At 44.6% G+C, this 15,794-nt stretch overlaps 1 protein-coding gene across 1 annotated transcript in view; it reads right to left on the reverse strand.

The window, feature by feature from the left end:
* Nucleotides 1-1,005, reverse strand: part of CRTAM (cytotoxic and regulatory T cell molecule) — a 40,520-nt gene extending 39,515 nt beyond the window's left edge. The window contains exon 1 of the mRNA XM_033097856.1: nucleotides 936-1,005. Within this exon, the coding sequence (XP_032953747.1) occupies nucleotides 936-981 (46 nt within the window). The 5' untranslated portion in view covers nucleotides 982-1,005. The remainder of the gene's footprint in view (nucleotides 1-935) is intronic.
* Nucleotides 1,006-15,794: the final 14,789 nt, after the last annotated feature.

Consider the following 15,794-nt stretch of genomic DNA (forward strand, 5'->3'; position numbering starts at 1 on the left):
AAAGAAAGCATCAATTGAAGTGTATAAAATAAAAAATTGAAGTACCATGTAAAATAGGAAATCTATTTTTTTTAAAAATAGCATCTTTCAGATGCAGTTATTTGGTAAGTGCAGATTTAGAAGTATAAGTGCCTTAACTCCAGGTTTTATATTTGGAAACAAACACACAACAAGTAAGCAGTATGTTTATTTGTGGTTTCTTCTGCAAGAATCTGATACAAGTTGCAATCAGAACTTCAGGGACATCTATAACCTGCCCCCACTTTGGGGGAATAATTTGACCTGCGCTTAATAGGTAACTGACTATTTCTTTAATTTCCATAATACTACATTAGAATTAAAAATCAAAAATCAAATTTGAAAATTATAATAAAATGCAAATATAACTCATTCTTAAGAAATAAGCACAAAATTTGCATTGGACTCATTATTATCTCTGAACTATTTAAGAGTTGTATAATGCTTTGTCATTTGTAAAGTGTTTTCACATTTGAAATTTGAGCCTTATAACAATCCGGGGAGTTTTATAGATGAAACATTGTTATCATTTTCATTTCCAGACATAGAAATTGAGTTTCAGATAAATTAAATTATGTGACTAAGGTTTATACATCATGAAGTTTTTAAGATCCAAAACAGACGTTCTTTCAACTGATATCTCTTAAAAGACAGATCCAGTAAGCTTGTTAGATTTTACCATATCACAGATCCCACAGAGACACACAATGATCATTTTTATACCCTTTAGCAATTGACCAAGAGATTAAATAGAGGCAGTAACATCCCTGTGTAATTTTGGCGTGGCTTGGAAATTAACAAATTTATCTGGATTGTCTTCTATAGTAGGTCTTCTGAGAATGCAGTTGACTAACTGGTAGATTTGGCAAAACATTAGGTCAACTGAGCATCAAAAAACATTAGCTCTAAGTCCTTACCTCGTAAGGGGAACCAAGCCAGCAAGCTGCAAACTCTCCACCACATATTGTGCTGTGCTGCTGTCACACTTTGTCAACTTCCTCTAGATTCTGAAATAAATGGAGCAGAGTGGTTTCTTTTGAAGGGGGAGAGGCAGTAGCTCTGTGACCTCATGTGTCTCAACTCCTCCATCGGTGCTGAAAGCCCCTTTCTTAGTTAGCTGCCCCCAAAACACCTCCTGGTGGAACATTTAGAGGACCACATGTGTCATCTTGGTTGTGGAGTGATGTGAGTGATGTGTTGGTGGCACAAATCATTTTACCACAAGTGGGTAGTACTGGTAAGTCAATTAGTTGCAAGGCTTTTGGGGAGGAGGAGAGCTGGGAGAGATATTAAAATGTCCCTGTGTAGTGATGTCACCTTATTTTTACTTTTCTAGTTTATTAAACAATTATAATTAGACAATTTTTGCTGAGCCCTTAGGAATATTTTATATTTCTAACTCTGGGAACAATTCATAATGGTTATCTGGAGTAGAATTAATTCATTCATATATTTGCTCATCTAAAAAAATTTGTATATCCATCCGTCCATCCACCCATCCATCCATCCATTCATCCATCCGTCCATTCCTTCATCTATTCAGCCATCTAGTATGCATTGCTCCAAGATATGATCAGATAGGAAAGACAAATTTTTGTTTTTAGGAGAATGTGGTCTAGTAGGGGTAACAACATACAAATGAACAATTTTGGTATTTAATTCTTGATAATTAGACAAATTGAGCTAGACTTGATTCCCTATACCCAGGGACACAGCCAAATAGTAATAGACTTATCTTTAGAAGACAGAGGCTAATCTGTAACTTTTGGAAAATTGTAAAGGAAAGAATGTATACTAATTAGCATGAGTGTTAATATTCTGTAAATGTATTGATAACTTGGGTAGGGCAAATTTTATTCCTCAAAAATGTCTTTCAAATATTTTACCAATTTCAACAGGTAGAAAGAGAATAAAGAGAGGACAGAAAATAGAGTTTTCCTGCAGATTGCTAGGGTCAGCCCCAGATTGATTAAATCAGAATCTCACTTGAATGAGGAACCAACTGTATGTTTAACAAGCTTCCTAGGTATCATAAGGTAAGTTTGAGAACACTGACAGTGGGAGTATTCTGGAATAGAAACCAAGAGATGTGGGAGTTAGCCATGACTGCTATCAGCTGGTATGGCTAGAGTCAGAAGGTTTTTCTAAATGCTTGTTAATTATATTGAAATATATTGACTTGCTTATGGAAGCAGGGTGTAAGTTGCATGGTACCATTTTTTTAAAAATAAAGAATCAAGGAGTTTGCCTGAGGTGACACAGTGAGTTTGTGGCAAAACTGAGAATACAAACTAAGACTTCTGAGTCTTTGGTCAGCTTATGTTTTTCCCCCATAAGATTCCCTCCTGGACTCCAGTTTTTATATTTAAGGCTCCATGGGTGTCTAAGCATTTGATTTTCCTCCCAATGCTGTGTTCTTGCTTTAGGGTGACAATTTATTTTTGTACCCTCTCTCCTACTCCCTTGAGAAAGCCCAAGGAAAGTGTTTCTTTGGGCCTCTCATGGAAGGTATGAATTGCCCATGGCTTGTTAATAATTTCTCACATTTTCACCTAGAAGAATGCTATTCTTATAGGATTTTAAAAATACTTTCTGTCAAAACACAGGAGGAAATGGCTTTACTTCCAATAGTGTCAGATGTGACATCATGGAGCCAGCAATATGTCGGGTCTTAGATATTGATTGATCTTTCATATCTTGAGCTTATCATATAACTTGAATGTATGATGAGGTCAAGAATAAATTTTACAAGAAACAAAAGTAAAAATGTCATCATGGCACTTCTCATTTGAAGCCATTGGGAAACAAAAATTGGACCAGTTTTGAATTAAATTCAGGTAAGTCGTCTGGAAAAGGGTCACTTTACTTTTCTGTTTTCCAGTTGTGGTTTTCTGTAATTTTCTCATTGGATAAAAATGTACACAAACATAGGTGAAAACAGAATGAATACAGGACTCAGGTAGCCAGAGAATGAAATGTTCTGAGATTGAAACCTAAATTTGCAGTGTAGTCTATCCCAAATCTATTGATTTGATGTGATTTTAGTACAACATCTGTGAACGGATTCATATAAAATTTGCCAGGTATTCACTTAACTACAGACAGATTTTTTTTTTTTTTTTTTACTTTCCATTCTCTTTCTAAAACACAAATTGATGTTATTCTCTATTCAGAAACTTTCAGTGGTTTCCTTTTGCCTGAAGGTTATAGTCCAAGCTCTTTAGCAAGTCATTCAAGGCCATTCACACCCAGGCCCCAATCTACCTTTTCAGTCTTTTCCACCACTCCCCAATATATACCCATAGAAAATTCTTGTCACATTGCAAGCACATAGTACATTTTTATAGTTGTAGTCATACTGTGCTACGGTCCACACTGCCCTCTCTGCCAAAAATGGGGAGATTCTCTTTCTGGGGAGATTCTATTCATCTTCCAAGGCCCAGATCAAATGTGGCATTTTTCAGAGAGTAGTAGTAGTAGTAACTAGTGATTAAGAACATGGATTCTGGAACCACAGCCTTCATTTCCTCACCTGTGAAATGGATATAATGACAGCACCTACCCAGACAGTTGTTGTGAGAATTAAAGACTTTAATGTACTTAATATCTGGCACATAGTAAATACTAGATGAGTTAGCTGTTACTATCTTCTATACTCCCAGAAAAATATCAATTTTTTACTTTTTTTGCCTCCATAATAGTTTCTTTTATTATCCTAGTTTTTATTTTGATTTGCGTTACATTTAGTTGAATATGCATCTGTCTCCCTTGCTAGACTCTGAGCTTCCTAAAAACAGTGTTTTTTTTTATTTACCTTAGTGATCCTGAGGCCTGTCACAGACCCTTTCATACCATAGTTGTTTTTAAAATAGATTTATTGCAGTATAATTAACATAATGAACTGTACATATTTGAAATGTACAATTTGATAAATTTTGACATATGTGTACACCTATGAAATCATCATCACAATTAAGATAGTGAACATATCCATCACTCCCAAGTTTCCTCTTGCCTATTTTAGTTCTTTCTGTCCCTCCCCACTTTCATTGATCTACTTTCTATAGATTAGTTTTAATTTTGTAGAATTGTATATAAATGGAATCATACAGTATCTACTTCCTTTTGTCTGGCTTCATTCGCTCAGCATAATTATTTTGAGGTTTATCTATGATGTAGCCTGTGCCGAGAGTTCATTCCTTTCTATTGCTGAGCAGTAGTTCAGTATATGAATATACCACAGTTTTTGTTTTTACCCACTCACCTATAGATGGATTTCTGGGTTGTTTACCATAGTATGGTTTTCAATACTTATTTATTAAATTGAATTAGTTGTAGGAAAACTTTAAATAAAGGGAAGCTGGTATATTCCCAATATTTGCTTTTCATGATAATATCCTAACTCAGACAAAAATTTCAAAGTTAGCAGTAGTTAAATTAAATGCTGGTCCTTACTTGGCACTTCAGGTATATATACTCTGATGTACCACTCAGATTCTTCCTTGATCCCCAGTGGCCGGAAAAATTGGACATGTCAGCTGGGTTCCCTTCTGAGAATTGCATTCAGTGGAAGAGAACCATCTCACTCATGGTCACACCTTCTTCATGGGGCACCCAGGAGAGGACTTAAAGGTCCTGTCCCCTTGCCTCAAAGTAGAGCAACTCTGAAGGGAAAAGTTCCAGCTCCAGAGCTCCTATGAAGTTGCAATCAGCTAAGGCCTTTGTTGCAACTGCATCTCAGTTCAGCTCCTCTAAGCCTGATCTTACTTCCTTCATAAGTATTGTCCCCAAAAGCACTCTCCTATAAACGCCAGCACATGGATCTCCATCTCAGAATCTGACCCAGGGAACTTGATCTATAATTGCACATGAAATATGAGGGAGTCAAATGAGTGAGTGAATGAAAGAATGAACTCTTCATTTGAAATATAAACACTGATCTTTTGCTCTGAACTGAAACCTAAAAGGATGCTTGACTTACAATTCTTCCCGAGCATTAAAGAAGATCTTTAAATTTCACTTGGGGCAATGATGAGTATATCTTTTTCACCCACGGGTGTGATATTTAACTGGCCACAAACATTGATAAATGTCATGAAAGTCCACTGGACTCAGAGATTAAAAATGGTCCGTGGGGGAAATGCTACAAAGCTGGCTTGTGAATGACATGCATTTGTGGTTTTCATGGTCCTTCCCACTCTCTCATCACCTCCACTTCAGCCTGCAGCACATAGGGGGTTCAACAGGGAAAGGCAGCCCATGTGGCTGCTAGCAGGGTGGACGGAAAAGATGAGGTTGAAGGGTAGTGGTCAGAGAGTGACCTTCTATCTATTTCTAATGGAAAGGTGTCTACTGACCACACTGTATGTGGGAGTCCTTGCAGTTGACAGCCAATTTGTCGTTCTGATCTTCATTTCATGAAATCCTTATACTATTATTTACATGTTTTAGTACTAATTAGGAAGTAACATTTGATGGGGTGAAAGTGTGGAGATAGATTTTAGAGAAATAAATAAACATCTCTATTTCCCATCATCACCTTGGTCAATGTAGATTCTCAGGGAGAAAAAAAACTGAAAAGGGAGACATTTATTAAGCAGGTGAAAGACTGTTTTAGGGGTAACAAAAAATAGGGGATTTTCCCATGTGTAGAAGCCACTGGGGTTTTTGTTGCGATTCTGAGAGAGGCCTAAACTTTCTTTTTGCCTTTTCATGGCTCCCTGTGAAGAACATGTGGCCTTTCCCAAGACCAGGGCAAGAGGGGGCCTCACCTGCATTTCCCAGCAGATGCCTCGGATGGCTAGTTCACACCCAGTTGGCATTCTTTGAGCATTATTGTGGACTTACACAAAATGGCTGTGGAGTTTCTAAGCTAGAGCAGCAACCTTGTAATTAGTTATTGATTGAGAAAAAGTCTTTCTAGAAGCAGCAAACTGGAATGAGTATGGGAGTAGGCGGCAGACAGACCCGGACTTGTCACCTGGTCCCTGTCACTAGCAGCTGTGCAGCCCTGAGCAGACTACTTGCTTCTTGGTATCAGTTTCCTAATCTGTAACATGGGGAGAATGATTACAGCATAAGGTGACTGAGAGGTATAAATCAAATATGGTACCCAGAGTGCCCAGCACAGTGGCACATAAATCCAACGATCTGCAGACCGCAGATGGCTGGGGCCACATCTCATCCCTACAGGAAACATAATAGGTTAGAGGTGTCTGTAGAAGGACCGGAACGCTGAGCTTCCATTCTTAAGGCTTGTACCTGGAATTTAATCTAATTAAATGGATCAGTCTGAAAACAGAACCCAAGTAAGAGCTGATATCGAAGGAGATTGTGGTTTGGTAGGAATGTACCACAGAAAAGCAAGTGCCAGCTTCAGGGTCTCGGCTCATGGATCTTTCCCAGGGCAAGTGTCTTCTTCTGCAAATGAGAGGACGGGAAGAGAACAGTGGTTTCCAAGCTGTGTTCTGAAGGACCCAAGTATCCTCCAGATGCCTCAGGGTTCTGGAATATTTTCCTTAAACTTTCTCTAAGAAAATATTTTAAACTATTAATCCAGGCTCTGGAACCAGGCTGACATGGTTCAAATCTCAGCTCTTACACATGTGACTTTGGGCAAGTTGTTGAATGCTTCTAAGACTCAGTTTCTTTTGAAAACTGGGAATAATAATAGCATCTGCTGAATAAGGTTGCTGAGAAGACGAAAGAAGTTTATACATACACATGTTAAGCACTTAGAAAAGGGTCCAATTATACACACACAAACTCAATAAATGCTGGTTGTCACTTTGCCCACCACTGGATATCACCAATCTATTCATTTGTTATGGCAGGTAAACTAGTTTCTATGCCAGACTCTTTGGGCCTAGAACAAAATCCAAATGCTTCACTCTGGTCTATAACACATGTCGGCAAACTTTTTCTGTAAAGAGCCAAGTAGGAAATATTTTAGGCTTTGCAGGCCATATGGTCTCTACTATTGACTTCTGTCCTTGTGTCCTGGAAGTAGCCATAGGCAATATGTAATTGAGTGAGTGTGGCTGTGTGCCAATAAAACTTTATTTATAGACACTGAAATTTGCATTTCATGATTATCATGTGTCATAAAATAATATTCTTCTTTTGATGTTTCTCAAACATTATAATTGTAAAAAAACATTCTTAGCTTGTGGGCTGTACAAACATGGGCTGTGGGACAGATTGTGCCTACAGGCAATAGTCTGCCGACTCCTGGTGGACAGGACCCTGAGTTTTTGGGTCTGCCTCCCTCGCAAGCCTCATTTCCCTCCCTTTCTGCCATGCTTACTAAGCTTTAGTTCCCTGACCCCTTCTGTTCTAAGCCAGCTGGCTCTGTTCCACTTAGGGGCTTCTACTCATTCTGGCTTCCTGAACCCTCCTCAGTTAGCTCTTCATCATGACCAGCTTCTACTCAGCCTTAAAACTCAGTTTAACTGCCACCTGCTCAGGGACACCATGCTTTACCATTCTCTCTAAAGTAGTCCCCCTGTCCCGTATTGCTCCCAAAGTTACTCTCTATCCTATAACCCAGTTTTTTCTTTTTCCCTAAACAGCATCGATCAGCAGCTGTAATTACGCATCTTGTCCCTTTATGTGTTGACTTTCCATTTCTCCATTCCATAAGAGCAGGCAACCTGCTTTCTTATTTGCCACAGGAGCTCCAGCTTGCCACCCTGCTAGGAACATAGTGTTCAATCAATATCTTTCGTACAATGAGTGAATAATACCGAGCTTCTTACCTTGTAAAATTGTGATTAGGACAAAATGAGAATGCGTTTTTAAAACTATAGTCATACAAAGGGAAGGTGATAAGGCAGCCCCTTAGACAAACCACAGAAATCAACCAATACACACACTTTTACTATTTTCCTGTTATTACAGAAGCTAACTTGTGGGGAGAATAGTAAAGTCATAGCAATATGAATGAGGCAATTTTCCTTGCCTCGTTCCTTGTCCTTGATATTCCCCAAATATAAGAAAATGGCTAGATGTGTAATTTTTATCATGGCCTTAGCAAAAGTGATTATTCATTTATTAGCATATAGTACCTTATTACTATTAGCATGTAGTGTTAGGTATTTTATATTCAGGATCCCATTTGATATTTACAACCATGCTGTAAAAAATCGTTGTGTGTAATTTTTATCATGGCCTTAGCAAAAGTGATTATTCATTTATTAGCATATAGTACCTTATTACTATTAGCATGTAGTGTTAGGTATTTTATATTCAGGATCCCATTTGATATTTACAACCATGCTGTAAAAAATCGTTGTGTGCACATTATGCAGGTGAAGTGAGTTTAAGGGATCTGGTAAGCAGCTGGGCCAGGAACATCACCCAGCCTTAGCGCACTTGTGACTCAGGGTTTATTCTCTGGAACGATATGAAATTCTTCTCCAGCGATACACAGACCTTCTGCATTGACCCACAACAAAATGGCAACAAGTAAGCTAAATAAACTTTGGCATCTTTTCATGGCTAGGAGCAAGCCATCTAGGTTTTACATGTGTATTTCTGGCGAATTGAACTATTCTCTTTCTGCAGAAGGAAGACTGTTTTTTGGTCCTCAACTTAAAAAAAAAACAAGACATTTGCTGATTGCAGCTTAAACAAATCCAAAGCACATTTCCTCTGATGTGTGCAGGCAGGCTTTACATAAATCAGAAAAGGGCAAAATGAGTTTGGGAATCTGTCAAGCAGAGAACATCTGAGAACCAGCTACAAGGCTAAACGTAGCTTGATCTTTTTTTTTTTTTTTTAATTTATTGGGGTGACAATTGTTAGTACAATTACATAGATTTCAGGTATACAATTCTGTATCACATCATCTATAAATCCATTGTGTGTTCACCACCCAGAGTCAGTTCTTCCATCACCATATATTTGATCCCCCTTACCCTCATCTTCCACCCTCCAACCCCCTTACCCTCTGGTAACCACTAAACTATTGTCTGTGTCTATGAGTTGTTTTTTTTTTTCCTTACACGTTTATCATTTATATCCCTCACACTGTGGACCCCCCGCCCCCCATCCACTATCTCTCTGACATCGCACCGAGCCATCCCATTTCCACTATCTCCACTCCCAATGCTGTACTCTGCCTCTTGTAAATGTATACATACCTATATATACATATATATATATATATATAATATTATAGTTGGCATTCATTATTGTTCAGCTTCAGGTGTACAGTGCATAGCTTGATTTTTTGTCAGATATAAGCATTAGCTGTGATATTTCTTCAGGAATTATACTCTGCCAGGATAGGAGCCAGTTGTGTCAATGAAAATCTGCATTCGTGTCCTGAGCATAAATGTTCATACATGGCTGTGGGGACAGAGCCCCAGAGAGCAGTTTCCAGGCTCTCGGCCTCATGTGGAAAGATGCTGGCTCAGGTAGTAGATAGCCGTCAGCTGTGGCTGGTTGGCTGTGAGCTGTAACCATTGAACCATTGGACACTAATATAACTGCCGCAACTACCGAGGGAAGTCGAGGAGAGTGGAGGAGAGTGAAGGAGAGTCGATCGGTTGGCAGCAAAGTGGACAGCAGGTCGCACGTCGTGTAAACCCAGCTTCCAGTGAGACCATAGTGGTATGACTTCCCTACCTATGGCTCCGTGGGTGTTCCTTTTTGGCCTCTCCATGTCCTGCGCTCTTATGTGGGAAGCGGGAGCAGAGACCCCGCAGGCCGCCCCGCGTGACAAATGGCGCAGCGAGCAGGGTGTGGTGTCGGCTGAAACTCTCTGGAATATACTGGAGCAGTTTACACATATAAAAGCTCAGTTTCGTAAGCAGGGTATGGTGCCGGCCAAAACCTACCGAAGCATGGTGGAACGGCTTGTGCATGTGAAAGCTCAGCTTCGGGAGGCCCATGAGGAGTGACACCGGGAACGGGAGGCGCGGTCTGCCCGGGAGACTCAAGCCTCCAGCTGGCACACCACCTTCTTGGCCATGGACGGCGTTGCCTTCATTTTGGTAATCTGCTGTGGCCTTAGGCTCCGAGGGTTGTGGACATCTTACACCAAAGCCTCCACCCACTCAGACACCTGGCACGACGAGCAAGATTCCGACCAGGTAGGAATGGAGTCTGACTCTGGGCAGGAGGACGTGTGCCCCCACACAGTGTGTGGTGTCCAGTGGCCACTGTTCTCAGGAGTTGGACCCCCAAGGAGGGGTGGGAGGACATGGATGGCTCTCCGGCCAGTGTGGAGAGGGCCCTGCAGGCTCTGGCTGAGCAGTTGCCGGAGGAGGAGAAGGCTACAGCTGGCCACGTGGGCTGGATGTTCCTCACGGCCTTGAGTCTCAACATGGAAAATGCGCTTAATGAAATGGCCCAGGTGCCGGACCAGGTATCCCAGTTGGAGACGCTGGAAACCCGGGTCCGCCTGTTGGAGGAGGGGCCCCACAGTGGAGACTCTGAGGCAGAGGCTGAGGAAGCAAGTGGAGACAATGTAGCTCCCAACCCCCAAGCCCGGCCAATCTTGAAGCAAAGAGTAAAACGTGAGCAACCTTTGGGCTCCGGGGGCGTTCCTGCAAGCAACCCAGCTGTGACTGAGTTCACGACCTACACCCCTTACACTCCCACTGAGTTGCAGGAGCTGGGGAGGCAGTACCAACAACGCCCTGGAGAGCCAGACTCAGCTTGGTTATTACGTTTATGGGATGAGGGAGCAGATAACATTCACTGGTCCCCAGCCGAGATGGAAAAGCTAGCCTTCATGGCAGTGCATCCGTCCCTGCGACAAAGGTTACAGAACTGCCATAGGTTGGCCCACGACCAGGGCAACCATTCTCTAATGGTGTGGCTCACAGCAGTGGTAGCACAGTATGGGGACAGGCTGGCGAGCTGCCAGACATTGTGAGTAAATGGCAGTCATATACTGAACTTATGCAAATCATCCATGAAATGGGTATAAAACATGCTATTTTTAACCTTAACATGCAGGGGCAGGATGACAAGCTTTTTATAGCCAGCATGAGAGATCTGGTTTTGGATACTGCAACTGCGAGTGCTTTTGGATCCTTGGTTCCTATTCTTACACCTTATGTAGGGCAACGGATCCATGAAGTTACAACTGCCATGGCCACCCTAGGAGATGTTGAAAGCTGGAGGCAAATGAAGTTAAACAAGAGGTCCACACAGTTGAGACCTGGAAGCCCAATCCAAAGGTAAAGGGGCGAGGTTGCAGGCCTCAGAGAGTAACACGTGCACAGATGTGGCGTGATCTCGTGGCAGCAGGGGTCGATCGGGAGAAAATAGACCAACAACCCAATGCACTCCTGCTGGAACTTTGGAAACAGTTGTGTCTGGAACAGCAATTCCGAAGAAGCCTAAAGGAGAAGTCTGGGAAAGTGCGACCCGCGTCCCTCCAGGACTTCATGCAGCCGCTTGAGGCCGACTCCTTTCAGCTTGATTAGGGGTGGGGCCAAGGTACCCAGTCAGAGGGGACGAGCAGCGACCGGAGGCCCCACGTGGAACTGTCCATACATTGGTCCCCTTCTAATGTGCAAAGGGTTTTGGCCCTAGTTGACACTGGCGCAGACTGCAGTCTCGTTTATGGGAACCCAGAACTGTTCCCCGGCCATCTGCATTGATGGCTACAGGGGAAAGACTGTGACTGTGAAAGCCGTTTCCTTACCACTGGGTATAGGAAGGCTTCCCCCTCGTACCTACAAGGTGTATGTCTCCCCCATTCCGGAGTATATTCTAGGGGTGGACGTGCTACATGGCCTCAGTTTACAGACGTCGGTAGGAGAGTTCCGTCTCCGGATCCAGGTGGTGAAAGCGGTGACACGTGGGCATGCTCACCACCCTCCTCAAGTGTTGCCACAGCCCTGGCGCATGGTTACTGTGCGACAGTACCGCCTGCCAGGAGGGCAGGAGGAGATTGGTCGTACAATATTGGAAATGGAGAACACATATTGTGAGGCCAACACACATTCCATTTAACTCCCCAGTATGGCCTGTCAAGAAGCCAGATGGGACCTGGCGAATGACTGTGGACTATAAGGAGTTAAATAAGGTGACGCCACCTTTGCACGTGGCAGTACCTTCAATTCACGATTTGATGGATCGTCTAACTGTTCGCCTGGGAACGTATCACTGTGTAGTAGACTTGGCCAATGCATTTTTCTCCACTGACATTGCACCCGAGTGTCCAGAGCAGTTTGCTTTTACTTGGGACGGGCGGCAGTGGAGTTTTCAAGTCCTTCCACAAGGATACTTGCACAGCCCCACTATCTGCCATGGGCTCGTGGCCCAGGATTTGGCACAGTGGGATCACCCATCCTCTGTGGTCTTGTTTCATTATATCGATGATATTCTATTAACATCAGATTCTCTTTCAGATTTAGAGCAAGCAGCTCCCTCTCATCTCCGCCACCTGAAGTCATGCGGCTGGGCGGTGAATGAGGAAAAGGCCCAAGGCCCTGGCTTATCCGTCAAGTTTTTGGGTCTTATGTGGTCGGGTAAGACAAAGGTCATACCTGAGGCAATTATTGATAAGATACAAGCCTTTCCCTGGCCAACCAGGTCTCCCAACTGCAGACGTACTTGGGTCTGCAAGGATATTGGCGGGCGTTTGTACCCCATTTAACACAAATGGCAAGGCCCTTGTACAATATGATAAAAAAGGGGGCCTTATGGGATTGGACAGAGGCTATAGAGCAAGGCTTCGTTGCCACGAAACGGGCAGTGCAGCAGGCATAGGCTCTGCATGTAGTGGACCACGGCCGCCCGTTTGAACTTGATGTTCATGTAACCCAAGAGGGGTACGGATGGGGCCTCTCGCAACGGCAGGAGCGTCTCCAGTTGCAAGTGGGATTTTGGTCCCAATTATGGAAAGGAGCAGAGGTCCACTACTCTCTAATAGAGAAACAGCTGGCTGCTGTGTACGCAGCCCTAGTGGCCACAGAAGCCATCACAGGAACGGCACGGGTGTTGGTTCGAACAACCTATCCTGTCCAGGGGTGGGTCGATACGTGGACCCAGGGACCCAAAATGGGGGTGGCACAGACCACCACCCTCGCCAAGTGGGGCGCCTACTTGGAGCAACGTAGCACCCTTAGTTCAAGCCCTTTGAGCACAGAGCTACAACAGGTCCTGGGGCCTGTGGAGCTTGTAGCCCAGGCTGAGCCAAGCACTCTGCCTAGAGGGGAGGACTTGAAGCCCTCGCCCTACAAAGAAGGGCAGCCCCCAGTACCTGAGGATGCCTGGTTTACCGATGGTTCTAGCCGAGGGGCTGCAGCTGTTTGGATGGCTATTGGTGTGCAGCCCAAAACAGACACCATTTGGTTTGATCCTGGGATGGGCCAGAGTAGCCAGTGGGCTGAGCTACGGGCTGTGTGGATGGTAATCAGCCATGAGCCTGGGCCCCTAGTTATTTATACTGACAGCTGGGTGGTGTTCCGGGGCCTAATGTTGTGGCTCCCTACATGAAAACACCAAAACTGGTTGGTAGGACACCGTCCACTGTGGGGTCAAGCCATGTGGCAGGACCTTTGGGACCTAGGGCAGAGAAAAGAGGTGACCTTAATGCATGTTACAGGTCACTCCCCCTTAGTGTCCCCAGGTAATGATGAAGCAGATGCCCTAGCACGGGTCCGATGGTTAGAATGGGCTCCTGCCACTGATGTAGCCCAGTGTTCTGTATAGGAAATTGCAGCACGCCGGAAGCCAAACCATATGGCAGGTGAGCAGACGCTGGGGTCTGCCTTTGAAATGGGAGGAGATAGCAGATGCCTGCTATGACTGTCGTCTGTGCCCAGGACAGCCCCCAAAGGTGGAGGCTCCCCTGGGAGACACAGCAGATTACATGAGGGAGGGTGCCCCTCACTCGCTGGCAAGTGGGTTACATTGGACCCCTGCCTAAGGCCCGCAATGTGATATACGCATTTACAGCAGTGGACACTGCTACGGGGTTGATGTTTGCTTGGCCGTGTCCAGCTGCGGATCAGCGGCATACAGTGGTCGCTCTTACATGGCTGTGCGCCCTCTATGGTCGCCCCCAAGTCATTGAAAGTGACAGGGGTACCCATTTTATGGGGCAAGAAGTGCAGCACTGGGCTGCCAGGATGGACGTGCAATGGTTGTTTCTTGCTCCGTATAACCCACAAGCAGCTGGCATGATTGAACGCTATAACGGCCTTTTGAAGCAAGGTCTCCGGGTGTCAAAACACCCTCCCACGATGCGTGACTGGGCCTCGCGTTTATGGGATGTCCTGAGAGTCCTGAATGAGAGACCATGGAAGGGAGGGCCCGCACAAGTGGAAGCTCTGCTACATCGAACGGCCGCTCCCATTCAATTACAAGTTACCACCAGTGAGACTCTGTTAAAGCCAGGCTATGGCAGAAATGGAAACATGTTGCTGCCAGCACCCACATGCTTGAAAGCAGGGGAACGGCAGCAATGGACTTGGCCCTGGCAGGTCCAAAGCCCCCACTGTTGATGGTTGGGCCTGATAGCCCCATGGGGGGCTGGTTTGACTCATGATTTGCAAGTGACGATAGGGGTGGTGGCTGAGTGGCCACCGCAAGTGACTGTAGCATATAGAGGTCCCGATACCGGGAAGATTTTGCAGGGAAACTATGTGCTCTCATTATGGCCTATTATGGGGTCCCTATTCTGTTACATGTTGAAACTACACAAGGGACCCCAAGCACTGCATAAAGGTCTGGTACCACAAACCGGGAAAGGTGCCAGTGGTAGCGACCCTCCTTTCCCAGGACAAAAAGGTAGTGTGTATCCTCCCAGATGGAAGGGATTTGCCATTGTTGGTTCCTAAGACTACTGTTTCTTTTCCTCTGTAGGTGTCAATAGGCTAATATGGCACAGGGACCCTCGTGGAAGACGCTTGTTGCATAGATTATGAGGCGAGACCCATAATGTACCACCCTGTAGGGGTGGAGTGTGGGGACAGAGCCCCAGAGAGCAGTTTCCAGGCTCTCGGCCTCATGTGGAAAGGTGCTGGCTCGGGTAGTAGATGGCCATCAGCTGTGGCTGGTTGGCTGTCAGCTGTAACCATTGAGACATTGGCCACTAATATAACTGCCACGGCTACGGAGGGAAGTCGAGGAGAGTGGAGGAGAATGGAGGAGAGTCAAGGAGAGTCAGTCAGTTGGCAGCAAAGCGGACAGCAGGTCGCACGTCGTGTAAACTCAGCCTCCAGTGAGACCATAGTGGTATGACTTCCCTACCTATGGCTCCGTGGGTGTTCCTTTTTGGCCTCGCCACATCCTGCGTTCTTGTGTGGGGAGCGGGACCAGAGACCCCGCAGGCTGCCCTGCATGACAATGGCTTATTTAAAATCTATTTGTTGAACACATCATTACTTTGAAAATGGGGCCTGTGGCTTTTAGTAGTGTGGAATCCACCATGAGCTGGATTTCCCCTCGCACCCCAAATTCTTACTCTGCGGGTGGTTCTTAGTGCACCTCCTCGAGGTGGGCAGTGCTGAGGGATGAAGGCTCGCACATGGGGCAGTGGACGCATGTTGGAGCTTGCTTTCTACTCTTGGGTGGGTTTTCACTTCCTCAGCCTGGATGCCTCAGGGAGACCTAACTAGGCCCACAGGGACCCACAGAGCTACAGAAGCGTCCTCCCATCTCCATCAGCAGCAAGTGTCCTTCGGGCCCTCGGAGAGAGAAATCACACTCTTAATGGGCATTTAATGGACAAAACAATAATGAGCACAGTCATGCCTAAAAGCATGATAGGAATGGAGTCCACTCAGAACTTCAATATGAGATCGCTC

This window comes from Rhinolophus ferrumequinum, chromosome 25 (genome assembly GCF_004115265.2).
Source record: "Rhinolophus ferrumequinum isolate MPI-CBG mRhiFer1 chromosome 25, mRhiFer1_v1.p, whole genome shotgun sequence".
Lineage (NCBI taxonomy): Eukaryota > Metazoa > Chordata > Mammalia > Chiroptera > Rhinolophidae > Rhinolophus > Rhinolophus ferrumequinum.